General features: G+C 38.5%; 1 protein-coding gene across 5 annotated transcripts in view; it reads left to right on the top strand.

Annotated features, from left to right (window-relative positions):
• The window catches only part of dtna (dystrobrevin, alpha), a 33,499-nt gene that overhangs the window by 1,788 nt on the left and 11,688 nt on the right, over positions 1–20,023 (top strand). For 2 of the 5 annotated variants that reach the window (XM_086083584.1, XM_086083592.1), the window contains exons 2-12: positions 3,058–3,125; positions 6,818–6,898; positions 6,973–7,186; positions 8,791–8,876; positions 9,376–9,536; positions 9,625–9,730; positions 12,150–12,316; positions 12,467–12,591; positions 15,255–15,338; positions 15,475–15,516; positions 19,160–19,255. In XM_086083584.1, coding sequence (XP_085939710.1) covers positions 3,058–3,125; positions 6,818–6,898; positions 6,973–7,186; positions 8,791–8,876; positions 9,376–9,536; positions 9,625–9,730; positions 12,150–12,316; positions 12,467–12,591; positions 15,255–15,338; positions 15,475–15,516; positions 19,160–19,255 — 1,230 coding nt within the window. The remainder of the gene's footprint in view (positions 1–3,057; positions 3,126–6,817; positions 6,899–6,972; positions 7,187–8,790; positions 8,877–9,375; positions 9,537–9,624; positions 9,731–12,149; positions 12,317–12,466; positions 12,592–15,254; positions 15,339–15,474; positions 15,517–19,159; positions 19,256–20,023) is intronic. The other 3 variants (XM_086083616.1, XM_086083608.1, XM_086083599.1) reach the window with 2 other exon arrangements.

Below are 20,023 nucleotides of genomic sequence, written 5' to 3'. Positions count from 1 at the left end.
TGGGTCCTTTTCAATTCTAAGACCTTTGTTCCACTGTTACGCACTAAAGTAGTCTATACACCTTATGTAGGAACAAAAACGGGACATGTTTTAGAGACACTAGGGGTGTGAATTGCGTAGTACCTGGCGATTCGATCCGTATCACGATTCATAGGTCACGATTCGATGCCGATTAATCCCGATTCAAATATATAAATTGATTATTGTGATTATTTTTTTTTTTTTGCTCAAATTTAGAAAATACTAATCAGTAAACTTGTACATGTACACTGTAAGATTTGTATGAAAATGTGTTTATTTATCTGAAAATTCAGGCATTTAACAAACAGGTTGCAGTCTGTTTCATGTTTGAACAGCACTGAAATAAAATATTAAGGCTTAATGTTCCATTAATATAACATTCTTCCATACTTAATGTGGGAATCCTAACCCTAAGTAAGACGTTTTGTTGAATATTTCCATATTTTTTTTTAGGTTTAAACATCGATTTGGCCGCATATTGAATCGATTCGAGAATTGTACACAAATATCGCGATATATTGCAGAATAAAAAAATTTCAACACCCCTACTTAACACCAAGCAAAAGTGAAAGTCTGAGAAGTTTGAAAGCTGATCTTGCTTAAATCTGGCCTTGAAAATGTGTCCAAACCCTCTGTAAACTCTGTAAATCCATCTTAACATATTCTTTTTCCTCGCCAACTGTGGTTCTAAGAACCACAAGCGACTGTTCGCAATGATTGGGATCAGAAAATGAAACCTGCTGATTTTAAATCTTGGTACTTTTTTTTTTTTTAATTACGCCACATGTGTCTGCAGAAAACGGCTAATTACAGTCAAAGTAATATAAAATTGCATGCCTGAATAATCATCTCAAGCCTTTCGTCCAAAGAAAACGACCGTCCCCACTGAGCTACATCTCATAAATGATATTTACGATAGAAAAAAAAAAACTTTACTCCCTCAACTTTGCCCGTCTGCAGTGGGGTGTGTGGGTGGGGGTGGGGGGTCGGTGTTGATTCAGGCGTGTGAGGGGGTGCGGGAAGGGGTGTGTGTGGGGGCTTGCTGCCATGGCAACAATGCACATGACTAGGTGTATTAGATTGCCTCGGACAGTGTGCGACGAGGCGTGGTGTGAGTCGTCTCTCGGCTGCTCCCTCTGCCCCGCTTCCTTGAAAGTCTTGTCCTTGTCTCACTTATGTTTGCTCACCTCCCCTCGGATTCTGACTCCTCCACCCATTTTTTAAAATCCGTCTCAGGAGGTGGCCATTTTGTCTTGTACTGCCTCTTGCTGTCCACGGAAAAATGACATCACAGTGCCAAAGTGCTCTGCCTGTCAACGTTACATAAGTACCATTTTTGTGTAAATCCTGGTAACAGTGCGGGCTGAGGAAATTTAATTTTACTTCTCTGTTACAGTCTGCTTGCATGGGGGCCAAGTGGAGCAGTGACCCACCTCACCCACCACAATAAACTGTGTTCAACACAGTTTGACTAAATCTCTGTGATCGTTTATTGTGGAAATTAATTAACTATAGTATATTTAGTCATGTGCTTGTTTATTTTACAAGATGGATGAATCGTGTTCTGAACGTTCTGAGCTCCCGTTTCTTTGTCAGTAATGCTGTCGGAAGCTCTGATGTGGTGGCTGTAGTTGACCTTCCCAAAGCACACGTGATGTTGGTTATCCACCTACAGGATTAGCGTGGAACATCAACAAAAAACAATTATGAAAGGGACAGTGCATTATTGAGCTTTAGCTACATTTAACCTTGACCCTATGATCTTTATGCTATGGATACCCGAATGAGAAGAACTTAACATATATAGTTAGCCTCTAGTAATTGTGAGCCACTCTTGTTAGCCGCTTCAGCTAGTTCTTGCTAACTGCTCTTTTTAGCCGCTCCGGTGAGTTCTCGCTAACTGCTCTTGTTAGCTGCTCCAGCGAGCTCTTGCTAGCCACTAAATTCTACACTTTATCTTTAAGTGAAATGAGATGTGCCATTCTAGAAAAGCGTAATCCGCTGTTGGCGGTGGTTCGGCTGTCAATCGCATATTATTTTACGCATAATTGATTGACACCCACCCAAAAAGGGTTTTAATTGTCTACTAGACTAAACTAAATGAAGCTCCTCCTCCCACACTTTAACAGGTCCTTGACCCTATAATCTTTCTGCTATGGATACCCGAATGAGAAGAACTTAACAAATGTAGTTAGCCTCTAGTAATTGTGAGCCGCTCTTGTTAGCTGCTTCCGCTAGTTCTTGCTAACTGTTTTTGTTAGCCGCTCCAGCTAGTTCTTGCGAACTGCTCTTTTTAGCCGCTCCAGTGAGTTCTCGCTAACTGCTCTTGTTAGCTGCTCCAGCGAGCTCTTGCTAGCCACTAAATTCTACACTTTCTCTTTAAGTGAAATGAGATGTGCCATTCTAGAACAGCGTAACCCGCTGTTAGCGGTGGTTCAGCCGTCAATCGCAAATTATTTACGCATAATTGATTGATACCCACCCGAAATGGGTTGTAATTGTTTACGGATGCCACAAGATGTTGGCCAAGCACTTTTTTTTCCTATTAGACTGACATCAAGCTCCACCCCTCCACTTTAACAGGTCCTTGACCCTATGATGCCACCAGATGCAAAGCAATATTTTCTATTAGACATGGCTTTGACCTGAGCGCAAAAATAGCAGAGTGAGGTGAGTTGTTCAGTGAATAATGAAGGAAAGGTTCCCCTCCAAGTCCTTGTATTGCATCTCATTAGATTGTGCAGGTGTACCTAATGAAGTGTTCAATGCATTTATATGTACAAAAACACAAATGAAAGTACATGAATTTGAGTTGTGGTCACGCTGAATGGCTGTTGTCTCATTATGCCTGCTTGTGTTAATGAAGTGGTTAGAGTCTCACATGCACAATGGTTTTATCAGTTGCCTTCTGACGCTTCAGGGAATTAAGTCGAAAACATTTCGTGTTCAGTCATCAAGCCGTGATTTTTATGAGGACGACGCTAAAAATCAGGAATGCGTAGATTGACTTTTACTCTCGCTCTCTCTCTTGATCAGAATGATTGAAGACTGCGGGTGGAGCGGGGACAACATGGCAGACAGAAGGCAACTGCTTGTCGAGATGAGTAAGTACTAAGGCGCACACGCCCGTGTCCTAATCTATGCCGGCCTCCCTTCGCCCAGCGGCCATTAAAATGTTCGCTTCTCCCAAGTTTGCGTGGAAGGCAAATATGATGGAGATGAAATGGTCTCACTCGCGTCATACCTAGATTGATGATAAACTGAAGGAGGATGACATCACGCCCTTTACCAAACAATGCATCATGTTTGCCCCTCTCTTGTAACCCATCAAGGTAAACAAATTATTAGAAATGATGATGCACAATTTGACTTTTATGTATTATGCATTATAATTGAATCAGTATTTAAATAGTTTTGTTTTTTTATTAATCTGTTCATTAAAACTCATTCACTGCCATTGACGGCTATAAATGTCAAAAATTCATTTGAACTATTTCTATTAGTTTTTTTTTCACTTTTGTTAACAAGAGTATGAAAACCTAGATTTTTGGGGTACATTTAGAACAGATGAAATGTGTGATTAATCGCGAGTTAACTAGTGAAGTCATGCGATTAATTATGATTAAAAACTTTAATCGCCTGACGCCCCTTTCCTTTTTAAAAAAAAATATATTCATTCACTGCCATTGACGGCTATAAACGTCAAAAATTCATTTGAACTATTTCTATTAGTTTAACTTTTTTTTTCACTTTCGTTAACAAGAGTATGAAAACCTAGATTTTTTGGGTACATTTAGAACAGATGAAATGTGTGATTAATCGCAAGTTAACTAGTGAAGTCATGCGATTAATTATGATTAAAAACTAATCGCCTGACGCCCCTTTTCTTTTTTTAAAAATGTATATTCATTCACTGCCATTGACGGCTATAAACGTCAAAATTTCATTTTAACTATTTCTATGTAACATTTTTTCCCACTTTTGTTAACAAGAGTATGAAAACCTAGACTTTTATTATCGTACATTTAGAACCGATATAAATGTTTTGATTAATTGTGAGTTAACTAGTGAAGTCATGCGATTAATTACAATTAAAAATTTTAACCACCTCTTGCCCCAAATTTTTTAATAATCTTTAAAAAAAAAGAAGAAAAAATAATTTATGGCAGTGAATGAGTTAATATAATGTGCAGTGATCATACTGAAAGAAATATCCACTTGAAAAAAAAAATGCAGGGAAAATATATAGCTGTGAAAAATGTGAACTCATCCGATGCGTTTTTAAGACCTTTCACAATAAGGGTTGAAAAGCTCGAGTGAACTTAAGTTAATTGCTGCGGCTCTAGTCGTCGGCCCATTAAAAAGTAACTTCACACTAGACTGAGAGGCGGCGCTACGCTTGTATCGCCTTGGACGGCACCCAAGGTCCTCGATGAGCTTCGTATGATGTGTTTTGAAAGTGTTAAAATGAAAAAACAATGTTTTTACTAAAGTCGGACATGCACATGCAGAATTTAAAAATGAGCGAGCCCATACGTGAGGTGGGGGGAAATATCTGCATGCTTGCTCTTACAGTGTGCAGTGTACTTAAGATGACCAATACACTACTAATCATTTTTTTTGTAGAAAATTACTTCAGGCTGCTTCCTAATTGGCTATTATTCTGTTACATGTCACAATCACGGAGACGAACACGTTTATTGAACAGGGTTTAACTCTTAACACACACCAAAGGATAATCAGTCAGGAAAATATTTTAAAGAGATCCAATTACTGTTCAACTTTAGTGACTTTGCCCATACAGGGTGGAAATCAGGCCCATTTACTAGTGTGTGTACCACCCTTAAGGATTTGGTATTGTAAAGATTGAACAGGTTTAACATTTGCTATTGTCGGCCCGACCATTTTTCCAAGCAGATTGGTGGTGAAGAGTCACACTTATTAACACTACAGGATAATCACTATATTAATATTTCCGAAACATCCGATAACCGATAAACTGTGCTAACTTTGACCGTAAGGGCAAAATCTGGCTCAAACTAAGCCCGATTATCAGTACGTGTGTACCCTGATGAAGGATTGCTACAAATTTTTAAGTAAGATATAATTTATTAAATTTAACCAAAATTAGCTTATTTTGATTCGACAAGTTATTTTTACTTAAAAGGAAATTGTCAGCCAAGATCATTGTGCTTATTTTAAGATACTTATGACTTAATTATCTTATTTGATTAAGCAGTCTTGGCATTGAGTGTTAACAGCCAGTTTTATTTTTTTTTAAAACAAGCATTTCCCACATTTTAAGATGACAACTAACCAACATCAAAGGCCCTGAACTGGGGTTTCATGAGTTTTCTTATTTTAAGATTTTGCTTAATCTAGTAATAAAATAAATGAAAAAAAAATACAAGTATGAAAACAAACGAGTGCAATATGGTTCATTTCGTTATATTTACTAAGCTCATTTATCCTTCTTTCAGTAGACTCAGTGGTCTAGTGCCTACCCTCAGACTTGAAGGTTGTGGGTTCAATTCCTGGCTAGGTCATGACAAAGAAAATGGGACCTGTTACCTTCCTGCTTGACACTCGGGCTAAGTTATCCAAACGTTAAAAAAATTACTCATGTATTTTAAGAAAATAGTTATAATTATTACAGCTTGAACAAAGTCGACATTACTTGTTTTTAGTCTGAAAATACTATTTTCAAGACCGCAGTGGTTGGTACGGGCCTAGTATTAATTTCTTATTTTTCAAAATCTTACAGGTAAATTTAAGTAAAATTTTCTTGTTCTGTTGGCAGATAATTTTGCTTATTTGAAGTAATAATTTTCTTATTTTACCATCTTTTTTTCTAAAATTCTCTACAGTCCTTTTTGCAGTGAACACAGCATAATCACTTTGAGTAATGTTTTGACATCTGACAAGCTGGAAGGGAAAATGCTCAAATTAAGCCCGGTTTTTGTTATGTGTATACCCCACTTAAGTATCTGCGATTATCAATATTAAACAGGTTTAATATTTACATCCTCAGCCCCGATTGTTTTTCCAAACAAAAAAATCAAGCTCAAATTTGCACCTATTTTCAGCATGTGTGTACCACACTATACCATGTGACTTTTTTGCTGGATCTCTGCGACCCCACCCCCCCAAAAAAAAAAACATTATTGATTAGGGGTGTCAAAATGAGTGCATTAAATTTGATTTAATTTAAAGTTCCTTTACCACAACTAATTTTTTTTAATGCGCGATTAATGACCAGCCCTTACTTGGAAAGCCTGTACTGGAGGAATTCCAGTCACAACCAAGTCAATATTTAGCAGTAATAAATTTAAGGTGAAGTTGTATTTTACAATTTCAAAAATGTACAGCTTATATAAAGCTCATATAGCTCTTAATATGAAAAGAAAAATGCTCTGAGCTGTCACCGTCTTACAAATGCAATTATGCCATCCAGTGGCAGAAAAATGACCTCAACACAAATCAATATCACACTCGTTTTTTACAGTACAGAACATCTTTTTTATTTTAAGTCAATTTTATGAATTATTATGAAGTGACTAAAAGATGCAGCCATATTTCTATTAGTTTACATTTTTTTCCCACTTTTATGTAAACAAGAAAATTAGAAAAAAATATTTAATTGTACTTTTGATTGTACATTTAGAACAGATTTACGATTAATCATGAGTTAACTATTGAAGTCATGCGTTTCATTACGATTTTTTTTAAAATCGCCTGAAACCCCTATTGTTGATTGTTTGATTATAAGGTAATTCACTCAGAAAATCTTCCTCAGGGGCTCAGGATTTGGACTCCATTCGACTGTCAACATACAGGACAGCCTGCAAACTGAGATTCGTGCAGAAGAGATGCAACTGTGAGTACGACGTGTCCACTTACACCTCTGCTGCCGCTATGCGCCGCGTACTATTTCCTCCACTTTCTCCCCAGTCCATTTGATCGACATCTGGAACGTCATCGAGGCCTTCCGAGAAAACGGCCTCAACGCCGAGGAGCTCCACGCCGAGCTCCCCGTGGCCCGCCTGGAAGTGGTGCTGTCCACCATACTGTACCAGCTGAACAAGCGCATGCCCACCACGCACCAGATTAACGTGGATCACGCCATCAGCTTGCTGCTCAATTTTCTGCTGGCGGCCTACGACCCGTGAGTCATGCGTGCTTCTTTGTCGCCTGAGGTGGAGAAGTACACACACACAGTGTGGGAGGGACACTGCTGACTATCGACTGCAACAGTGTCACGAGTGCAAATAGTGTGTCATTTTTCTATAAAAGTCACACAAAGCAAAGTGGAGCCTCTGAATATAATATTTACCAGAATTTTTTTTTTTTTTTTAAGTCAAACATCCATCCGTTTTTTTAGCACTCATTCTCATTAGGGAAACGAGTAAGATGGCGCCCATGCTAGCTGACAGCCAATTACAGGGCACCAAGAGACAAGCAAACATTTGCGCTCACATTGAAACCTCTGGACAATTTAAAGGGGAAGTCAACCTTAAACATTTCTTGACAATAATATACTATATGTGACCTCACTAGTCTATACACGACATCCTGATTAATATTACATTTGTGGAATATGAGTTATGAAGCAAAATCCAGCTGTTTTTATCCATCTCAGGGGGCGGCCATTTTTTCACTTGCCGTTGACTGAAGATGACATCTCAGTTGTTCAGGGCTCAGTCAACGACCAATCGCAGCCCACCTGTTTTCTGAAGCTGAGCTGTGATTGATTGGTTGTTACCTGAGACCTGAGCAACTGTGATGTCATCTTCACTCAACAGCAAGTAATAAAACGGCTGCCTTCTGATATTAATACAAACTGATGCATACCGTATTTAGGCTAGTGGCGCTGCATAGAACATATTGTCAAGAGCATTTTCATGCCCACTTAACTCATTGACTCTCAGCCATTTTCTGGATTTTGACTGATTTGGCAAAGCCCAAATAATATTGTGTTCTATTGCTATAAAAACATAAAAAACATATACAAAAAGAAAAATTGAGTCTCCTCTTTTATCAGGAAAAATATATATATTTGTATCTGTTTCCGTTTTGCGGCAATTAGCATTATAATATAGCTAAGTTTCATCATTCACAAACCTGTTGAAAACACTGGGGAAAAGAGCTTGTTGCAACATGGCACTGGTTGATCTCTTATACTCTGCTGCCACCTGCTAGCCATTTTTTGTAATAACTACCATTGCCTTTCACGCGACCTCTTCAGGTCAGAAGCTGCATCAAAGCCTTCTGCATGCTTTAGCATAAAAAACAAAAACAAAACAAAAAACGTATAACTACGTTTTTGGGAGCATGGTAATATTTAAGATAGAACGTATTTATATGTTTTTGGGAGCAAAGGAGTTCAGCACTGGCAGAACATGCATATTCCACACAAAATAGGCTTTAAACAGATATTTGAACCCAGAACATCTCAACTGTGAAGCGATTGTGCTAACCACTAACTTGCAGTGCTGCTTTAAAGTCAAACAAAATGTCCACATTTTCACTGGAAATGAACGGTGGCCACACTAAATATTGACACCTTGGAAATTTTCACTTAGGGGTGTACTCACTTTTATGAGATACTGTAAATTAATTATTGTATTTTTATTTTTAATTGGATCATTTTCATTGCCATTGCTCGTTTCAGTGTCATATCTTCCCTTGTCTCACAGTTGTCATTTTTCATTCACTTCCTTTTTTTTTGTGTGTGTGTGTGCGACTATAATATAATGTTCTTGTTTCTAGAGACGGCCACGGCAAGATATCTGTCTTTGTTGTGAAGATGGCCCTGGCAACCTTCTGTGGAGGGAAAATTCTGGATAAATTAAGATGTAAGCAGCATTATTTTTTTTTAAATGATACACTTTAAGTTCACATAAATAATGTGAGTAATTGTCTTAGAATAAGTAAGGTGCTCATCTGTTTACAAGAGGGAGTCATTGGATCTGGTGCTTTATTGGATCAATGATATACCGTGATATGATATACACGACACAATTATATAAATGTGTTTAAGAGAAATTCATCCACGTTTGTTTTGAAATGCATGAGAAAACCCAGCAGGCTCATGTTGGGATATATATCTGCAACCCTGCATTCCTTGTTATCTGAAGGCGATGACATCATCTAGCGGCTGGCGAACAATCAAAGAAAGTGCTGCATTCCATGCTGTTTTTTGTTTTTTAAACAAGACGATTTGAACAGCTGCTCGTCTTTAATTTGTTTCCCACAATAAGTGGGGTAATTGCACTGTGTGTGACGCTGTAATTAGCCCACTGCATTGGAAGCCGACAATTATTTTTGATCCGTTCCTGTGACGCCGCCCCACAGATATTTTTTCACTAATATCCGACCCGGCGGGAATCATGGTGTACGCGCAGTTTGACCAGCTCCTGAGGGAGGTTCTCAAGCTGCCCATGGCGGTTTTTGAGGGGCCGTCGTTTGGCTACACGGAGCAAGCGGCCAGGAGCTGCTTCATGCAGCATCAGCAGGTAAGGGCTCATTAATTAAACCTCATCGCGTTTGTATTATCCCATTTCCCCCCTACCTTAAATATCGCTCGGTTTGCATTGTGATCAGAAAAAGGTCTCCCTCAACATTTTCCTGGACACGTTGATGTCAGACCCGCCTCCTCAGTGTCTGGTGTGGTTACCGCTCATGCACCGGCTCGCCAATGTGGAGAACGGTAGGCAGCACACGAGTCGCCTCCAAAAGCTTGAGTAAGTTGTTCGTTGCATCGTAACCTCAAGTCACAACACAGTCATCACATGAGCAAATGCGTACGCCTCGGGAACGAAGACGTATGACGACCTCACACCCTTTGTACGAGTCCTCCGGGGGCCATTCTCTTATGTGACAATGTTTATTGTTATACATTATGAGCATTTGTGAGTTCGGTGTTTTGGCGCTTTTTATAACAAGTCCTCAAAGGTTTTATTACTGCTTTTATGAATAAATCGGCATTTGCGGGGCCTCAACATGGCTGAAAATGCACAAGGAATTGCAAGCCCGTGCCCGTGGCCTTACTTTAGGGTATCGAGGACAGCCGCGGAGGTTGCTGACATCAGTCACTGATACTAAATTGACTCATTGAGCCATTTCAACAGTAAGAAGATAAGATTTTGTCTATCATTAATCTGATAACTTTATTATTTTTCATGAACAATTAATAGGTTTCAAAACAAATTTTCCACTTGCTGTCGACTGAAGATGACATCACCTGTGCTGAAGAAACAGGTAACGACTTGGGATGAGCAAGTACCGATACCAGGACACATTTCACAGTACCAGTACTCGCGACGGGTATCAATACTGGTATCGGCCCGCTTGTGGCTATTTTTCGGTCAGGAACTAAAGGCTGAAATGGTTAATTTTTGCATTTATTGACCACATTTATTGACCGCCACAAGGTAAGAGAGCACTAAGTCTTCAATAATTTAATTAGCTCTGAAGTGCAGACAGATCTTTGTATATTATATAGTATATCAGCGTTGACTACTGCATTGCTATGAGATGAATGATGAACGGAGAACGTGAAACAGGAAACGGAAATACAGAGCAGCCTTCCAAATTAAAAGCATGGATTTCAAAACAAGATTAAACATCACACACTAAACAGCTTGAGGAATTCTTAACATGGTAGATATTACTAAATTACTTGAAGCACGATTGCATTAAATTGAATTCTTTGCACTTAACTGTATTTCTTAAATTAAAAAAATGTACATCCACATATTTTTGGTTGGGACTTTTTTTTTCCTGGCCACTGGATTATTTGTTTCATTTTATTTATCTATTTTTTTGAAATTCATTTTATTAATCTATTTTTTTTAATTCATTTTATTATGTGCTCTATGCAAAATGACTTTTATGAGCAAATTTAAAAAATATATAATTGCAATTAATTTCATTCAATTTTAAGGAAATTTGCTATAGTTGGGATATATTATGTGTGTTTTTTTATTTTTTTTATCTGTCATTGTTTTTTGTGTGGAAATTTTATGTATCATAAGTACTGGTATCGCTATCTGTGAGTGCTGAACATCCCAAGTAACGGCCAATCATGGCTCAGATTGCTGACCAAACCCACAAAACGGGTGAGCTGTGATTGGTCGTTAGTACGGTTATCTATTTCCTCAGCACAGGTGATGTCATCTTCAGTCAATTGCAAGTGGCAAAATTCGTTTTTAAAGGTACTAATTGTTCATGAAAAACAATGAAGTTATTTCATTAATTATAGACAAAATATTATCGTTTTACTGTTGAAATGGCTCAATGAGTCAAGTATTTTTTTACGGGGGGAGGGGGGGGGTATAAAAGAAAATCCTCCTTGGCAGTAGTTTGCGCTATACTACGGCAGTTTGACACATCAGCGAATTATCATCTGTTTCAAAAAGAAAGGTTAAAAAAAATTGTCATTGTGTTTAATTCAATTTTAGATCAAAAGTACTCGCATTGGTGAGTACTAGTAAGTGTGACTATTCGTACTGGTATTGGTTTTGAAAAAAAGTGTATTGAACATCCCTATATTTAGGGCTTCCATATGACCCGCAAACGCCACTCAAATTGACTCACTAGCGCCCCCTGGATAAAATCGCCCAGACACCAGTTTCACCAATCAACACAAAATTGGTTGAACGTGCCGATCATAACAAGACTCACAAAAATATCTCAAGTGCCCGTGCCTGAATCAAGACGTCAGACATTTTGGTTTGAAGCAGCCATTTGGTGCTCATACTTTGATGAACACCCACTGGGGAATTCTCCCAAATGAGTCCCAATCAGAAACAGGTGGCCGAGAGACAGATGAGCGACGCTAAATTGTGATCATGTGTTGATCATGGCGTCAAATTTTGCTGATCATTTTGTGTATTTGTAATGAATAAAATGGGGCGAGTGCCTCCTGATCACTCCTCACGTCTTTCATTTGTTTTTAAAATTGCCCGGTGGGCCGGATCAAATGCTCTCGTGGGTCAAAATCCCGACCCCTGAGAGATATAATCGCATTTTACATGACCATAAATGACTCTTCTAGTAAATGTAGTATGCAAAAATATATGTGTTTAATACCGCATCTATTTACGCATGTGTCCCCCCCCCCGCAGTCTTTCACCCGGTCGAGTGCTCCTACTGCCACACTGACAGTATGATGGGCTTCCGCTACCGCTGCCAGCAATGTCATAATTACCAGCTCTGTCAGGACTGCTTCTGGAGGGGGCATGCCAGCGGTTTCCATAGCAACCAGCATCAAATGAAGGAGTATACATCATGGGTAAGGAGCGGGGAGGGGAGATGGAGGCGTGTCTGCGGCCGGACCAGTCAGTGCGGCTATTTTTGCACCATGACGTCAGGGTCGCATTCAGGCCGCGTTTGTAACCGGCACCTTGAAGAATTAGTGCACTCTGGTGTCTTCTGTTTTTAGAAATCTCCAGCCAAGAAGCTGTCTCATGCCCTCAGCAAGTCTCTGAGCTGCGCATCCAGCAGAGAGCCTCTTCATCCGATGTTCCCCGACATGCCGGAGAAACCTCTCAACCTCGCCCATATTGTGTACGTTCGAGTTCTTTTCTCTACTTTGGCCGCTATAGGATTGGGTCACTAGCTCCTCTAAGTCTTGAGCGATTCCAGTCAATCCCGTGGGTCAGCTAATCAATGAGGCTTAATTACAGCCCTGGGAGTGATTGCAATCTACAACAATGTCGCTACTGTTGCTTTCACTTGAGCTTTTGCGTCTTTGTGTGAAAGTCTCCCTGATGCTTTTTCTGTTAAATCAGGTGGCTGCCCCAACATAAATAGTCGCGGGAAGTCAAAGCGTTCCCATGGGAATTTAGTAGGAAATCCCATGAAAAGGGAAGCTTAAGATGATTAAACCCTTTTTTTTTTTTTGCAGGCACAGTACAGAATTAGACTTTTTTGAGACTTTTAGCAATTACACCACCCCCCCCCCCCCCCCCTGATCAAAGTCAGCAACGGCCCGATAATCAGATGGCTCTAAAAGATTATCCGAAGCGATTATCCTTTGGTGTGTTAAAAGTACTGTTGTTCCCATACCGTTTTTTGGCCCCTGATACCGATTTCGATACCCAGCTTTGCAGTAGCGGCCAATGCCGATACCATACCGATACCTAAGTTTTTGTTTTTTTCTCAACATAAAAAAGCTGTCCTGCCATTGGTTCAGAGCATCCAAGGGTCAATGGGATATCTTGGCACACGTCAGTGAATGTTGTGCACGAGCAAGGCGCAAGATGCTGCATTCAAAGTCTTATATTAGCGTCGGAATTAATGGTATCGGCATGTTACTTGTTAGTAGTCACCGATACCACTGTTTTAATGCAGTATCGGTTTCGGAACAACACTGGTTAAAAGTAAATTTTCCATGATTGACACATACAACTATAGCCAATTAGGAAGCGACGTGAAGTTTGCACTTCTGCCATACACAAATAGAAGAGAACTAGTTGTGTTGAACGTATCATTCACCACAATAAAAATGGCAAGGAGAAAAGTTTGGCATTCCTCACATTTCAAGAATCGTTGAAGATATTGAATATTAGTATGTTCGTGCCCTGCTCAAGGGCATCCATGTTGCTTGGGGGATGTTGAGCACGAAGCCCTTCAGGTCGTTCTTTTTTTTATACTAGGAATGATTCATCTAAAACAGAATGGTTATTTGTATGACAACTTGTTTTCAAGTCTGTCTAGAGCACGGGTCGGCAACCTTTCCTGTCAAGAGAGCCATTTTAGGATAAATAAATAACAAAAATGTGTCTAGATTGTGATGATGGAAACAATGTGTTAGTGTCCGTCTAAAGTCCTGAGGGCCCAAGAGCTAATTAGAGCTGCACCAGAACAGAACAATATGCAGCATTCAATAAGTAGACATTCATTGTCCTCTTTCGTCTTCCGTGTTTTGATTTATTTGGGTCAAATTTTTCATACATTTATAGAATTTACTGCCTTGCTGTCACATTTCTAAAAATGTTTGCAATTTTGTCGACATTTAATGGTAGTTTTCAGGTTTTCTCTTTTTGTTTTTGGACATTTACAGTTACTTTTTAAAAGTTTGCTTTTTTGCCTTTTTAGAAAAACAAAACAAAAAACGTTCTGACTTTTTGGGCATTTTTGTATACCCGTATATTTTATGGTAGGTTTCGGGATTTCTTATTTTGTTTTTGGATATTTTATAGCTACTTTTTGAACATTTTATTTTGTGCCTTGTTTTTTAAATCCAATTGTCTTACTTTTTGGACAATTTCATGGAGATTTTCTGCTAATTTTCTGCTTTTCCTCTTCCTTTTTGGACAAATCTCATGAGACCAAAACTAGGATTTGGCTTAAGTAGGTGTTTTTTGTGATGGGAAACCATGATTGATTATAGCTGGCATTATGTCAGTCATTTCAATGAATATTTTCATTCATCTACTGTAGTTCATTTTATTCTCAGGGCACTGAATCGATCGCAACTGGACTGTTCTGATTATCTTAGAATTTTGTGAGTTGTCGTGAGCCGCATATGGCAGCCATTCACAATTTCCAAAAATAAATATGCCCACCGCATTTCAGAAATAGGGATCCTTCTGTGTCGTTTTTACAAAGAATACTCAGACCAAATCTGTCTTATGGAAAAGTATTACATTGACACACTCTTGATACCAAGCCAATGCGTCGAAGTGAGGGGAGGAGCTTCATGTAGTCAGCAGATGGCCGAGTCTAATAAATAAAAGTAGCGCTTTGCCACCATTTTGTGGAATACAATGGCAACTATAAACCTATCTATGGCAGGCTTCTCTTCCTTGTCCCTCGTAAATAGAATACAGTAACTGTAATTTTACCATTTGCCAGCCTTTTGTCGAAAAATAGTAACTGTATGTTAAAAGTTTCCTCTATGCTGCTTGTGACTTTTCTCTTTTTCCTTTGTTCTCTCTAGAGACACGTGGTGAGTGTTCTTTGATTATTTAACACCTCCCAAAATGTGTCCCTTTGAATCATGTTGTCTTTTTTGTTCTAATCCTTTGCGATCACCCACCACCACTCACCCACTCTTTAGCAGCTGCTAACTTCATTTGCTTCTCTTTTCACTTCATTGCACGTCATTGTATTTTGTGTTTTCTCAACTATAATATTTCACATCCACTCATGAATGGAATATCTCGAATATAATCTTACTTTTAGTCCGTTTTGGTGATTGAAACCACCACCTGTTGTCTCCCCAGGCCGCCGAGACCAATGAACATCCCCAGTGAATACTCGTTTTCCCACTCAATGCCAACTTCAGGGAATCCGTACTCTACCAAAAAGTAAGTCCAACAATAGATGCCCTGGATTTTTCCAAGGGATCTTTTCAGTTTGTAGTGCTCCCAGCGGACTCCAAACAATTGTGTGCGTGTCCATATGTTGCCTCCTCTTGCTGAATGCACCGAGTTTGCCTTACAGCAGGAGTCACGATACCGCTCAACATTTGTTGAAAAGCAGAGGGTAAGTGACACAGGTGCGAGAGAGTGCGCCCATGCATGTGTGCGGTGCGCTAAAATGGATAATAGAGATACAATGGAGTAAAAATACTCACGCTTTGAATCCTAATCAGAGCAATAAAAACGTCTTCACCATTAATGTGACGTCTACGACTCAACTGGCAAAAGTACAGTACAAATAAACAACTGAGATGATATGGTTGCACAAGTGTGCACACCCTTACTGTTCGGAATTTGCCAATCACATTTAAAGTCATGTTAAAAAAGGTCAAACAGCTCAGATGTTCTAGTAGGCTTTTCAGGACTTTCTCTCTTTCCAGCAGAAGCCGCAAGGTTTTGAGCTAACACTCACGATTATTTTTGAACTGTTCATAACTCCCCCCACCTTGACTAAGGTATAAGTTCCAGCTGAAGAGAAACAGCCCCAAAGTAGGATTCTGACACCACCACGTTTCAAAAGTAGTGTGTTTACATACACTAAACATTGCTTTTCCCACTTTTACACGATTGTGTTAGAGGGTGTGCACACTTTTGCATCTTCATTTCTTTATTTTTACTTCTCTCTTATTTAATATTTTGCAATTAAGTTGTACAGGTTATAGGTCACGTTAATGGTGGAAGAAGTTCTTAGCATTTGGACGAGGATGTGTAACCTTTTTCTTTATTAACCAACCTATTTATCGACCTACTTGTTAATAAATATCTGATGTGCAATGAGTAACCCCTTCAGACCCATAGTTGGGTGCAGTGGACATGACATATTTGCGTGTCTAAACCAATAAAATGCATCATTTGGATGATGTCAACATTTCTGGTTCATGATTGGATCGCAAGTTGATTTGCATGATGCTCATGTTAAAAATGTTGCATATCAAAACTAAAAACATGAGATTACCCCCCAAATTGTTTTTCCATGTTCTTATGTGCGCAAAGAGTAAAAATCGGCAAAAAAAAAGAAAGACATTTTGCCCAGCAGAAAAAATGCGGGTCCGAAGGGACTACATTTGCCTTCAAGTGGTACGTGCCTACATCCGATGGGCTTATAGTACAGATAGAAATATAGTATCGGCTCATCCAAAAAGTGGTTACGTTTTGTGTTTCTTTTCTGAATGAGGCCTATATAGCACGTGTTTGAGTTCAGTCACACCTGCATTCAATTTTAGTGTTGCTCCAGGGAACACTTCTTCCTTTCATGAATGGAACAAAAAGAAAGAAAGAAAGATGATGTGACGAGTGAGTGGTATTCTATACGTTATTGAGCATGTCAGAGCATCTGGACACTCTGTTCACACATGCTGACAAGCAATTCATAATATGTCAAATCTTGCACAGCCAAGATTGACAGAACCAGGTTCTCGTACCAAACTTAAGACTGGAATTCCATTAAAAGTAGCATTGATAATAGTTAATCCTATATACTGGAAGACTGGTTACAGTTGTATGTGGTTAACCAGACTTTTCCCATGATAATTGTTCTCCTTTTAGCTAATTTATTTTGGTTGGGCATCTGGGCCCGGTTGTTCAATTCGCGATTATTTTAACCACTGTTTAACCCATAACCGCCGGTTAAATTCTAAAACCCAGCGTTAACTAACCGACCAATTAATATGCGTTGTTCAAATCATGGTTAGTCACGCTGTTAGTTAACGGCACCGTTACAGTTAACCGTGCCGTTTACGCCACCAGTTAGCACAGATATATCCCTCTTTTTTTGCGAAAGGAATGGATACTATCCAAATGACAAACCAAACAAAAGTTTTTGTGAAATAATTTATTATTATTTTTTAATTCATTATACTTTTTTTTTTCTATTGTGTGTATTTTCAGAGAATATTTTGGGTAATATTTTTGTATTTTTGCCAATATTTTTGTAGCATAGAATAGTGCATGTTTCTGTTTGATTTTGTTGCTCATATTTTTGTCAATTTTTTTGTCTAACATAATTGTATTTTTGAATGATTTGTATTTTTTTTAAATAATATTTTTGATAGAATTGCTTTTATTTGTTTTGTTCTTGCATTTAAATACTTCTAATATGTGTGTATTTTTTAATCTAATACTTGTAATGATTACTAATATTTGTAATGACTGTTTTAAATAAAAAATAATAAAAACAATATTATAATAATATAGTAATACTAAATTTTGATTAATTTAACGTAAATAATTAGCCGCTAGTCACAGTGTTGTTGTCTGTTTGATTGTTGACGTGAAAGCAAACAAGAAACATTACAGGTAACTTTTCTTTGGAATCACCTTCCACTAAATGTTGGGCAAGCCCCCTTCTGTCCATTTTTAGAACTAGTCTTAAAAAACACGTTTTTATTCTTGTGTTACTGCTAAGCAGCAGCGTGCGCGTAACTTTTCATCAGAATAATCACCAATGTCAAAGTCAAGCCCTTGATAGACTCTCTTTTTCTTGCGCTCAACAGGCATCATGAAGGCAGCATTAGCCACGAACACAGAGTTAACCACACTGTTAAAAAGTTAGCGGCGGTCCCTAGGTGTGTTAACTCTAACAGCAAATTAACAGCCGGTTAAAGTTAACAGAGTTTTGAACAACATGATAACAGTGCCGTACTTTAACCAGTGGTTAAAGGCATGACCGAGTTTTGAACAACCGGGCCCAGAACACTTACATTTCTGTCTTCTATAGTATAGGAGTCAGCTGCAAGGATCAACAAAGCTAATAATAAATAATATTTTGAATTTTCTCATTGAGGATCTTTTATGTTTATTTTTTTCAACCTTTATTTATTTAGGGAAATGAGAACAAACGCTTACTGACAATGCCAACCTGGCTGCAGACAATAGAGAAAAACAAAGAAAATGCACAATGAGGAGTTGCTAGCAAAGGTCAAAGCGAATTGGAACGTAGCTGAAATGTTCTCACCAAAACCAAGTTAAAATGAGCTCAAAGCAAATATTGTTTTTTCACTGTTCAGCCCACATTCTGAATCATTCAAATTGTTGGTCCACATTAAGGGGAAAACAGCTAATTTAATAGTTTAACAACAGGTCACAACTGTGGTTGCTAGCTTGCGTGCGTGCTAGCACGAGCCTGAAACTGATGCGGCTGTGGACTTCAGCCAATGTTCACTTCATTATGTGCACCACCTGTGATTTCTTTACCTTGGCCTCAAATTCTCTGACGTTTAACAAGAGGGCGCCCATTGTTTGGTAGCTGAATGCTCACGGTATCAAATGAAACCACATGCTTGTTTAGCGTAGTTAGCTTTCTGGTGGAAATTGAACTTGGATAATGAACACTGACACCCTTCTGAGTTTTTGTTTTTTGTTTTGTCTCAAAACCCTTTTAGACAACCGTAGGAGTTTCATAAAATGGGATTAGCTAGTTTAGGATGGAACACTGCGTAGATACGTGTAGTGTGTAAACAGTGCATGCAGCATGTAGTGTGTCTGCAGGGCATGTCCTTAATCACGCCGCCGGCCTTCATAAGCACACATATTGTGGCCTTGTTCCTCTTCAGTCACCCATGAATGGCTGCTTTTCAGGCGTCGCCTCAAATCTCTTGTTTGTTTTTTTTCTTCTTCTATGCTCATGTGCAGGCTCTCCTTTTGTCACCTGACATGTCATCTTTTCTTTATATTATTTATTTTGTTTATGAACTCCTGCGCACGTCCAGGTTACACTGCAACCTGGATGCGGTTGACAGACTCGCTGACGAGCACATTCTCATTGGCCTCTATGTGAAACTGCTTCAAAACAACCCCAAAACATGGTTAGTGGGTGTGCTGCTGTGTGCCCTTCCCTGAGTAACATCACTGTGTCAAAACACTGCATGCATACTTAAGGATAGTATTTTTTATTTTTTTTTCTTACAACCACCAAAGCATTTTCATTGATTTGCACTTACTGGCCACTCTATTAGCTACAAATGTACCATAATGGACAGAGTATATATTTATATAATATATATAATAATAATAATGTACTGCGCAAAAAGTCGTACACCATCATGATTTGTTTTAGCAATGCTATGCGTCATGATCATATTCTACAGTGACGTTCAAAAGTAGCCTACACAGTATTTGTAAAGTTTTTTTATTATTTTGTCTGGATTTGAAATAAAAGGTATACAGCCTTTAAGACTTTCAAACAATTTTCCAAAAATATAACATTCACCACCCAGAAAATATGGCTATTTATGTGGACACAGATATTGGGGGGTGGGGGGGGGGGGGCGATATTAGGAGATTGATGTTGTTGTAATATTATGAAAAAAAGTTAATAAAGTGGTAATTTTATAAAGTCACCAAAAACAATCTGACTTTATCTCTTAAGATTATTATTTTTTCTAAAATAAAATATGACTTTATTGTCTTAAAAAAACAACTTTATTTATTTAAACTTATGCCATGAAAGAATTCAACTTTCTCCTTGGGGGGCTTTTTTCTAAAAAACAGCCATTTCTCACAATTTAAAATCTTTATTTTCATATTTGAGGAGGCAAAACAAACACAAATCTGACTCTTTTCTTCTTCTTCAT

The sequence above is a fragment of the Leptonotus elevatus genome, chromosome 1, assembly GCF_054856555.1.
Source record: "Leptonotus elevatus isolate MCC_2025b chromosome 1, RoL_Lele_1.0, whole genome shotgun sequence".
Classification (NCBI taxonomy): Eukaryota; Metazoa; Chordata; class Actinopteri; order Syngnathiformes; family Syngnathidae; genus Leptonotus; species Leptonotus elevatus.
Note: the sequence above shows the minus strand (reverse complement) of the source record. Positions and strands in the feature narration are given on the sequence as shown.